Genomic DNA, 11,726 nt, shown 5'->3' on the forward strand with positions numbered 1-11,726 from the left:
GTATCATATATTTACGATTTGCGTATCGTTTTGGTGATATATCTATATAATAGCTATATAGGTACTTATTAGGTATGCCAGGTTATCTGTATAACTCGACATATACACGGCAACCGGTAAAATGACTAAGGAAAATAAGAATAAAGATTAAAATAACACGTTAAAAAAATCCTAGAAAAAATAAAAATGTTTCTTTCAACGGAAAGTATATACGAGTATGTGTATAAGTGTATAGTGACACAGTGTATAGGTACATACACTCAATTTGTCGATCAATTTTTGTGTATTTCTTTTTTTTTTTGTATGTATAGTACAATTTTAAATATAAGTATAAGTATAAATATAAGGTGGATAATATAGCCCGTCATTTTTTTTTTCAAAAATCTATTTTTACTATTTCCCAGTGCCTATATTACTAAATTGAGATATAAGGTTTTTTTTACTATAAGTTACTAGGTAATATAAACTATGATATCTTGACATTTAAAGTGAAAAAAAATACAAGATATAATTACTAATACAATATAGATCAAAATATATATCAGTATATCAATTCTTAAACTATATCACGGCTTAAATATACAAGGTTATTGCACATAGCCAAATTGTTATCAAATGAAAATAAAATGGCAGCGTAAGGGTATGGTCCATATCATAGCACATAATATCATAATATAGCCAGTATACGTCGTCCCCTTACGCTGCCGTTTTAATTCCTTAACGTGATAAAATAATATAGTGGGGGTACTATTGCAATAACCTTGTATATGAACCTTGCCATGAACTATATTATATAACCAGCTTCCAAAATATAAGGTTTTTCAAATTATTTATTTATTGCGTTACATAATACATAATAATATTCTTTATTGTTCATACCGAAGCAAAATATTTTTCTAGTAATTTCGTTGTGTAAATACTAAATATCAATAAATAGTACCTACAGCCTGTAGCCTACAGGTATTGAACCAATTGTCTGTTCCTTAAAAATTATAATAAACGTTTCAACTTTGAAGTGAAGTTTATAAGACAGATTAGGTATACGATTATCATGGTAGGTAGTCCTTGACAATATTTAACTCATGTCACGCTCCCATATCTTATCTAACTTTTATAACTGCTTATAAATAGCCAATTGAATTATAGGTAATAATTAATAAACAATAAATAATTTGATTAGTAAATATTGACGCTATCAGTAGGATTCAGTTTTGAAGTTTGCAGAAGTTAAAAATGATATGCTGGTTGTCCTTTAAACTTGAATTTACTTTAAGGTAACTATCTAAAATTTCTGAAAAATGTCCATGTGATATGAAAACTAAAAAATATAACAACATAAGATAAGAAATGTTACCCATTTCAAATAAAAATTATTTAAAAAAAATCATTACATTAGTTAATAGTTATAATTTTATACACATTGAAGGAGATAATGCGTGTGGCACGGTTAAGTGGACCACTCTGTATAAAAGGATGTATTATAGTATTGAAGTCTAAAGGTGTGAGTTAAAAACATTTATAAACAGCAAACATGCGTATAATATTAATAACCACTAACTAGCTATCTCGTGTCGTGAGTACAATATTGTTCAACTAATCAGAGTTTGTCGTTGTTTATTTAAAATACTAATAACATAATACTGGATATAACATTATCATAATGTATTTTAGTTTAAAGTACATTTTTTTATTGATATTTATTGCAAATGAATGTGTTTCTAAATCAATAAATCAGGATCATTTACAGTTGAAATTTGTTTTCATAGTAAGTACCTATATACCTAAATATACCTACAAATATTATACGGTCCATAACAAAGTTTACAGAACTGTACCTACTAGCCAATGCATGTATGCGTGGACTTAGATATCAATATTACATTCATAGCTGGTATCTATTTTAACCACTTCATATTCAAATATTCATAACGCACACTATGTGGGTAGATATAAAGGTGTGGATGATATTCAGCATCGTTCATGACATAACTTGGGAGGGGCACCAAAGTCCCAAAAAGTTAATGTCGTGCACTAAATTCAATGTCTAAATCTGATATTTATTAATAATCTGCAGGGTAAAAATTCAGTGTTTAACAATGTAAAAACCACGCAAGTTATTGTAGAATATAAATTGTACATTATAAGAGTAAGTAAGTATAAGTTACGCACTTACAATACAATATAAATAGGTATTTCGATAATAATTAATACTACCTAATTACTCATTAGTATTTATTATTTTCTATTGTTGATACACTCAACTCAATAAGTACCTAATGGCCTTAAATAATCATAGATGAATTCATTGTTTTTTACTTTGTGGCAGGACTTAAACATCAACCATTTAACATAGCTATTTTTTATTGTGAATTTTTGTGTTATCATAGCTACCTATATACCTGCCACCTGTCCATTATATGTAGTTGATAATTGATTGAAATGACGATTCTAATGACCTCAAGGTCATTGGTTATGATCATAGGCGTGACTAGACTTAATTCGAAGCGGCAGCCCAGCTAATAACCGGCGCTACCTTAATGAACCAAAAAAGCCCTATAAACCAAAGACAGTATTTTTTTAAAGAGCACCCCCCTCCCCCCGTACCAATGAAATATTTATATAATTTTAAAAAAGTCTGAATTATCTATTTATAATTAATAATCTACAGTACTTGCAGTACCTTTTGGAGATTAAATTAAACTCCAAAAATATTATTCATCTACAGCCCTGCAAGATTACAAGACCGAGCTACGTAGTAAAAAAAATAACACCATAATAATATAATATCTAATAATAGATTATGCGGACCAGACCGTCGTCTGTTTCAAGTCTTTAGCGTAGGTATAGGTTTTTCTGAATTCGGGAACATAAATCTTTATAGGTAAATAGTAATTATAACAATACACAAAAGACATTTTTTTTTTAAAATGAAAGTTGTAACCCATCTGTAGACTTAAAACTCGGTTGATTTTTCGAAAATCGCAGGGGCAGCCCAGGCACCCTAGGTTGCCATCGTAGACACGTCTATGGTTTATGAGATAGCCCGATATTTATAATTAGTAGGTAGGTAGGTTATAAGTATATTAGGTATTTAGGTACATAATAATGACTTTATTACCTAAGTCTATACCATTATTTTATTTTTGTATTAGGGGGAACTCTCGGCAACATACGTCATTGGTAGTGGGGTGGTACGACGATTCTTTTGTATATTTTTAGTAGGTTTTTTGTGTTGGTTGGGTTGTATTAAGTGTTTTTGTATGTGTGGTAAGGATATGTTGCTAAAAATCCCGGGTGGTCACCCATCCGGGATGTGTGTACTCACTACTCACCGGCGGATGAGTACACTCAGAGCGTTTCCGCAGATAGAGCGTAAGACAGCGCCTCACCAAGCAACTCTATAGGTACCATTAGTTGCAGCACATGAGCACTGTTGTTGTGGTAGGTATCATAAGCAATGAGCACTAGGTAGGTACCAATAATATTGGTCTGTCAAAATTGTATGTTGTTTATTTACAATTATTATGGTTAAGATGATGTCAGTTGCAACTTGCAAGTCATGATGCACTCTGTTCGTTTTCTCTCTCTGACCTACGTAGACACACTCAACATCATAGATAAAAATGCACACAAAATCATTTTTTTTTTTATGTTTTTGAGTAATCTCCGATACTAATCAGTATAATCACCCATTACAAAGTTTACCTAGAGAATAATATTTTTAAGGGTCGACTAGGTATCGATTTAAGATTTGCCTTAATACTGTCTCAATATAATTTATATTTACAAACATTTTGTTTTATTTTGAAAGTCGAATACAAAGTCAAATAGGTACCTACACATAAAATATAGAACTAAAATTACTCAAAAATCATAAAAAAAACGATTTCATGAAAAAACGTGTCATATTAAGCATGATGGGTCTGGGAGAAAAAGTAAGTATTGCGCTGACATCCACTTAACTAAATGCTAAATCAATTATTATACTTTTCCGTCACTGACAACTGACTTCAGTTAAATTATATAATTTATATTAATATTATGTACCTATGTTATTGTAGAACCTACACCGTTTAAGGTCCATATCGTCGGTGTGCGGATGCCGCTAATTTATTTATCGTCGTGATTTATTACTGCAGACCAATTTTCACAAATTGTTACACACATATGACATATAATACAAAGTCAGTAGTTACTAGTTACATACGAATAGGAATAACCAATAGCCATATAGAACAACTACAAAAACAAAATATAAAACATAAAGTTTATTTTGTAATAAATTTATCTAGATACTAGGTATAGGTACCTATAGTAAAATAGCAAATAACACTACCTAGTGACAAAGCACATAGGTAGTGTATAATTTACCTTTACGCTGGGTAAAAATGTATCCACGTCAACACTTCATTATACTTTACTAATTTCACTTATTACCCTTTTTTTAAATACTTACCTCTACCCACTTATTAATAAAGTTAATATATTTTTATTATTTTCTGGATATGAATAATCAATAAAGATAGAAATTCATAGAAAAACTGGTTGCTACGTGTTCTACAAATAATATTTAAGAAATTAATTTTGAAAAGTTTGGAAATAATAGCTCTCAAACGCAAGTTTCCAAAATAAAACTTCATATTTGAATTATAATTTACTTATGAGTTATACGAAGGTAGTACGCTACTAGCCAGTAAGGTACCTCTATACCCACATACTTAACTTTTTAAAAATGCGATTGTACCTAGGTAGTAGGTACATTACACCATTACTCAGTTACTATACTTATTAGTTATTAGGTACCTACCTACTTAAGTTCGTGCATTTGCGCAGTTGTACTGCTGTAAGCTTATGTTGTCTGTCATCAAGTCAAAACCTCGACTGATGGAGTGATCACACGCAGTAATAATAAATTCTTGTGACTTTGTCCGGCACAGTTGATGAGACATTTGAATCGCGCACCTTTGACCCGGTACAAAAACCAAACTGACCAAATACCCTGGCCCCGCGGATTGGGCGAGTTGACAGACCAGGGGGTGTGGAACGCGTACCGCGCGGGTCAAGCTCTGCGTGAACGGTACTTGGGCTTCTTACACCCCCTGCAGCGGTACACGCCCAGTGAGATCGACGTATCCTCCACAGAGGTGAACCGGTGTTACCAGTCTGCCGGCTACCTGTTGGCCGGTATGTACCCGCCAAACGAAGAGCAGACGTGGAACAAGGACCTAAAATGGCAGCCCATACCGATCAAGACAAGTTTGTCGAAAGACAACCAGCAAGTAAGGAATAAGGATACAAATACAATTAAAATATTCCTACCTATAATAGATGAATAGTAGTTACTTAACGACGGTATACTAAGGTAGCTGGTATTAATTTGCCGCATTGGTAAAGGATAGGTATTTTATACATACCAATTCTGACATAGGTACAGTACACTAAAATTGTGGGTGACGAGTGATGATCATTTTTAGGATAAGAGGAATATTTAAAAACTCAATTTGTCCAATTTATAATTAAGATATAAACTGAAATGATAACTTTTGAAATTAATTTAAATGTTAGTTCACAGGAGATCCAAGATTCTGTCCAAAGTATTTTATGGAATTACACGAAATTTGCGAGGATGCGATAAAAACCGAAAAGATACAAAAATTAATCAACTATATGAAAAACTACACATCAAATCCATTAAATACACTTTATGATGTATTGAAAGTGGCAGATGTCATTATGACACAAGTAAGAACTGAAATAAATAGGTACAAAAAAATAATTTAATTTTTTTTATTACAAATTATATAAATAGAATTAAAATGATTTATACATTTCATTATGATTATTTTATAAATATTTTTATTTTTAAATATATCTATTTAAGATGTTTATTTTTTTTTAGCGTATGGCGAACTATCCAATTCCTAATTGGGCATTAGAACGATATAAAGATATAGAAGAATTTATATTATATTCTATGACTATAATAGCGGAAACAGATCAAATGAAACTTTTATTTTCAGGTTATTATTTTCACACATCATATTACACATACTTACACTAACAAAAAAAATTAGTTTAAATAATTATTTATTAGGTGAAATGTTAAATGATGTATTAACACGAATGGCAGCGTCAATAAATAAATCACCAGAAGCAAAAAAAATATATTTGCACGTTGGTCATGATTCGACTATAGTTCCTTTCCTAAAAACACTAAATGTAAAAAATATAACATATCCACTTTATGGAGCAGCAGTTGTAATGGAATTATACGCATCACTTTCAAATGAAACAATCGTAAAGGTAAATAATAAATTAAAATATAAATTCAATGATAGTAAATGATTAAATGTTTTTTTATTAACTTTAAAAAAAAACTAGCTATTATACAACAGAGACTATGAATGGAAAGAATCAAACATTGAGTTAATTGAATTACCAGGTTGTCCACAGCCATGTCGACTAGAAGATTTGCGCACACTCACACAACAAATGATACCTCGTAACTTAACTGAAGAATGTAAAAATTAAAAATGTTATATTATATGAAACACTGCTTAAATTTAAATCGGAATCGTGTGTACTTTTTAATTTAACATTAAATATTCAGTCTGTCTTAGAGATTGCTTCCAATCTTTCCAATAGTTGAGGATGAGTATGATGCCAAGCTGAGAATAGAGAATCATAAACTGGAAATCCTAAGTTATCATTGTGTAAACGTATTAATCCAGATTCAAGTGGCTTTGCATGTCCAAGTTTTTTAGCAAAGGCATCAGCTTGAAACTCCAACTGTCTACTAAGTGTAGTCATAGCAAATGATATAACAGTGTTATATGGAGAAAACACATATTGAAAAATAATTGCTAGACCAATGATAACTGGATGGGTTGACTCATAAAATCCAAATGCTCGGTATAACATTGAATTGTCATACAACCATCCAAAGACAAACAACATGACAAATAGATTCACCTGAAACAAAAATGCATTGCAATCAATATCAAATAAAAATCTTCTTGTATACCAAAAAGATTGAATATTATTTATTGATAAAAATACCTGAGATATTATAAGATAAAATAAAATATGGTTTAGTTTCCAATGACCAAGTTCATGACCTAAGACTGCCAAAATTTCCTCATCATTCATCCCTTTTCCTTTTTCTTCAATTTTATCACCATGAGCATTTTCTTCTATAACTGTTTTGTTATTTATAATATCTTTGCTATCTTTCAATAATGTATCATAAAGAACAATACGTTTATTATTGAAAAATCCATAAAAATATGCATTGCTATGAGCTGATCGCTTTGAACCTAAAATCAAAAAAAAAGATAACAAATTAAAAACAAATTTACAACAGTAAAAATGTATTTGCATTACAGTTTGTTTCACATAAACATTGTTAAATAAGTGGTAAATAATATTTAAATAATTTACCTTCTACAATATAAATTTTGTAAAGGGGGAATTTGACATGCTTGGCAAGCTCTTCAATTTTAGTTTTCAAAACACCATCAGGTAATGGTGTATATTTGTCGAACAATGGAGCAATAAATTCTGGATATACTGTCATGATAAACAATGAAGTTACTACAGCAAATACCCACAACCAGATAAAGAAATAACGTCCACCCCATTTAACAATAGTGATTGCTGCCGCAGTTATTGGTAATGAAATCACCTGAACCAATAAAAAGTTCTTGATCTTGTCTTTAACGAAGAAATTTAAATTCTGGTTAAAAAATAAAAACATAAACATTTTTATAAATAAATATGTTGCATTTGAAGTATCTTATTTTTTGATTTACTTGTTTGTTAAACCCATGTTTTTCCTCAATAATAAAAGTACTATATGCTGAGATTGGCAAAGACATTAATGTACCCAGAGTATTCATACATAGGAGAAATACGCAACTGGTCATGATTTCACTATCAGAATAACGAGTCTCAATCAAACAATATTTGCTGAAATTCCATAATAATGTGAATCCATTCAAACAGATGAAACCCTATAAATTTTAAGTAAAAAATAAATTATTTAGTATCTTAAAATATGTTATATTTGTAATTGTATTATACTTAAAAGTTCATCATGTGTGATGTCTATAAATTCTAAACTCCATAAATAAAAAGAAACACTTTCCTTTTAAGCGATTTATGTGAATGTGTCAAAAATTAAATAAGTACCCAGGTGGTTACCCATTCAAGTATAAATGGTGTTTAGTGTACAGGACTTCACAATAATCCAAACTCAAAAACAGAAATGTTTTATTTATTAAAATAATTAATAAGGCCCATGTACTTAAATAATAGGTTTAGAAAAGTGCTTATAAATGCTAGAAAATTATATCTGTTGACTATTTGTTTTATACATAATATAGCTCACATATGGCATATCATGTTTTCTATCCAATATTATGGTACTAATTGTTTTTGAAAAGTTGTAAATTAAATTGTTAATTAATTATTTATAGTATATCAATATTTGTTAAAATATATTTTTTTTAATTAGGTAATTAAATATAAATAATGGTTATCTTTAATACCATGATAGAAGTATTTTGAACAAGTAATAATACTGAATAATAGTAATAATACCTCGAATAATACAGACGGATTATTTTTTTTTAATCCTGTTTTCAATATCAAAAAAATTTAAACATAGTTATTTGGATCAAAAATATAAAAATAATTTAATTAATGATATTTATACTTACAGTTGAAATGATCATATGAAACCATTCTTCAACAATACTAAAGGTATTTTTGTCAATACCGTAAGACTTCGCCTTATTAAATGTTTCCACATCTAGTACACCAGTTAATCTTTCTGGGATTTTGTCTGTAGTTTTATATACACGCCTCTAAAAATGTTTAACATCAATGAGTAAGGTATTAAGTGAACATTTATGCTGTTTGTTTTCACATTAAATAGATTCTTTGCAGAATTAAAATTGTGCTTAGAATTAATATAATCATTATGAATAGATATTTGTCTAACATATTACTACTTATATATTAGTACTTATATTATACGGATATTTCAATGAAATGAGATTTCAAATTAAAATAATTTACCTGTCTTAGCGTTAAATACTGTTCCCATAGGAATTCTATCCAAGAAAAAGTTAAGACACCATAAAATACGCAAAATTCCGGTATCATGATTACAATTTGCTCGATACTTTTATTAAACCAAATCAAAATTTAATAATATATTATTTATTAAATATTTTAACACATACGAACTGTAGTACAATAGTGTAAAATAGAGAAGTCATTAATAGACTAACGACATAATACCTATAAACGCCACTACGCCAGGAGGCAACGAAAATTTTTAGTAAAATTTTTATTAAAATTATTACATGAAGCCTGAAGATAACAAACACAAACAACAACAAAACACAAGCCGACAAATAAACGGATCATTCTGATATCAGCATTAACGAAAATTTCTAATATTTTACAAACCAACCTCGACCACACTGTATTTTGGGAGGTATTTTGTGTAATAATAAAAATTATAGCATCACTGTATCAACATTTAGCATTTCAGCCACAAATTTAAATTTAATCAATTCTGTTTTAACTATTATAACTGTTAAATTAATCTGTTAATTTATGGTTGTAGCATTAGGTATATCATTATTATTTATTTCGCATAATAAATAATAATGAATATTTATTAGCTCTTAGCAGATATGCCACTGAGTTCAGAAATACCAAATAAAAATTGAAAAATTGTAAAAGTAGGTAGGTATCTAATAATACCTAATTGACAGAATTTTCTGAAGGACGTTCGTACTTGGCTTTGACTTTAAAGGCTGATTCAAAATTTAAAAAATTCTCATGGTTTGACTCATCGACTGTTAGCTTATAAGTAATTAAGTTATAACGAATAACTAATAAGCAAATAGTAGATAATACTTTACTAATAATCAGTAGCACCGAATGAAATTAAAACCGTTTGACCCACACACACCCTCAAATAACAGAAACGGGCGCCACTAATTATATACTAATAATTTAATGAAATTCCTGTGTGTAATGAAATTATAGCAGAAAGACTCAGAAGCTTACTCTATTATTTTACCAGCCCAATTTTCAAGGCAGTTCAATTGAACAACTAAAGTACGTGTTTGGCGCCACTGGACTTTAACAGCGTAGGTAATAATAAGCCTAAAGATACTATAAAATATTGATTACATTATGCGAATATGCCTATGGCCTTTACATAACATTGAAGTATATTTTTTTAATTTTTTTTATTCAATACCGGATTATATACAACAACACAACAATTTGGTAGATATAAAATAGGTAGGTGCATGTCTACCATTCTGGCAACCTACACAAGTATAGCCGTATAGGTAGGTACCTACCTAATTATGGCTTATTAAACTGAATAGAATGAATAACGATGATGGCCGATTGATGCAGGAATGTTAATTTTTTAGGATTCGTTAAACCATTAATAATTGTTGCAGTGCTATTAATTATTAACTATAAATTATAATCTTCATAATTATACCTTATAAATAATAATAATCGAATTATTTAATTTATTGTGTAACTTACCCGTTATACACGTTTAAGTACCTAGTGCAGCTTATTACAGCAGTAACCTTGTTAATGTACGACTACTGCAGCTCAAGAACCCACTTGAACTTGAAAACTATTTACAATTTAATCCTACGATACGTTGCTAAGTCTGCACTTAATATACATTTATATTATGTGTTATTATTATTGTTTACTTGGTTAGTGTAGCCTAGGTATAGAACATCGGTACATCGTACGTAATATATAGCTGTGTAGGCATATAGCTGTAATAGCGTTATAAGAGTAATATAGAGTACCTACCTATTAAGACATATTATATAAACACTTTCATACCTATCTACCTAACAAACCTATAAATGAATTGTTGCATCAAATTAATTGTATGATCTATAAATTATAATATGTTAATTGTTAGTTAATAATATTACTAATTATTAGTAAATTACAAATGCGCATAATGTATACAGTACTTTGAGTACTTATATATAGTTATAATAATAAGACACAAATTAATACACACATTACGTCTATAGTCTTAGGGTCCTCAAGATAAATTATTTATTATTAAATTATTATGACAATAATTGTTTCAATAGTTGAGTAGTATACGTAGATATAGTTGGTATCTAGTTTGGTACCTACTGATTTTTAAGTTAAAAATTAAGATTTTTTAAAGCAGTTTTATTTCGTTAGTCAATAATATTATATAGGCACCAACTACCAGTTGATAAGTATATAATATGCTACTTTGTAAGGTATACCCAATTTTATAAAATTCATATTTATTTCTCGAACAATATTTATTTAAAATAAAATAGTAGGACTAGTAGGTAACTATACTATGTAGCTATACTCATATAAGTCATTACTCAATGGTCAATAGTACCTAGGTATAAATTGTAGGTATTAGCAGTGTAGCTGGAGCTCAATCATGGCCCATGGGTGGGGGTGGAGGGGCTATTTAAAAATGTACTACCTATATTATTTTATTACTTGTATAGATTATAATAGTGATTTAAATATTACCTATAAGAAATTCTAAGGGGGCATCCACGATCCACCCATGCCACCCATTGCTACGCCACTACATTGCACAATTTATTAGGTACGCAATATACCTACATTTATTTATTTAATTTAAATTTTGTGTATTCATT

The 11,726-nt window shown here is 29.4% G+C and overlaps 2 protein-coding genes and 1 long non-coding RNA gene across 4 annotated transcripts; 2 read left to right on the forward strand and 1 right to left on the reverse strand.

The window, feature by feature from the left end:
* Window positions 1–1,460: 1,460 nt before the first annotated feature.
* Window positions 1,461–6,574, forward strand: LOC111037376 (testicular acid phosphatase homolog). The gene is made up of 6 exons (XM_022319914.1): window positions 1,461–1,765; window positions 4,938–5,279; window positions 5,566–5,742; window positions 5,900–6,020; window positions 6,095–6,303; window positions 6,382–6,574. The coding sequence occupies exons 1-6, from the start codon at window positions 1,661–1,663 to the stop codon at window positions 6,529–6,531; spliced, it is 1,104 nt and encodes a 367-aa protein (XP_022175606.1). The 5' UTR covers window positions 1,461–1,660; the 3' UTR covers window positions 6,532–6,574.
* Window positions 1,775–2,298, forward strand: LOC111037377. The gene is made up of 2 exons (XR_002604870.1): window positions 1,775–1,955; window positions 2,075–2,298. It is a non-coding gene; the product is annotated as an uncharacterized LOC111037377 (long non-coding RNA).
* On the reverse strand, window positions 6,437–9,168 carry LOC111037375 (CAAX prenyl protease 1 homolog). Of its 2 annotated transcripts, XM_022319913.1 has the most exons (7): window positions 9,082–9,168; window positions 8,721–8,867; window positions 7,812–8,012; window positions 7,441–7,735; window positions 7,060–7,316; window positions 6,585–6,972; window positions 6,437–6,511 (listed from the first exon to the last, which is right to left on the reverse strand). In XM_022319913.1, exons 1-6 carry the CDS (start codon window positions 9,166–9,168, stop codon window positions 6,607–6,609), a joined length of 1,353 nt encoding a protein of 450 aa, XP_022175605.1. In that variant the 3' UTR covers window positions 6,437–6,511; window positions 6,585–6,606. The 2 variants fall into 2 exon arrangements, with proteins under 2 accessions (XP_022175605.1, XP_022175603.1); XM_022319911.1 differs by lacking the exon at window positions 6,437–6,511 and having other exon boundaries at window positions 6,522–6,972.
* Between the last annotated feature and the right edge of the window lie 2,558 nt (window positions 9,169–11,726).

This window comes from Myzus persicae, unplaced genomic scaffold (assembly GCF_001856785.1).
Source record: "Myzus persicae strain clone G006 unplaced genomic scaffold, MPER_G0061.0, whole genome shotgun sequence".
NCBI lineage: Eukaryota > Metazoa > Arthropoda > Insecta > Hemiptera > Aphididae > Myzus > Myzus persicae.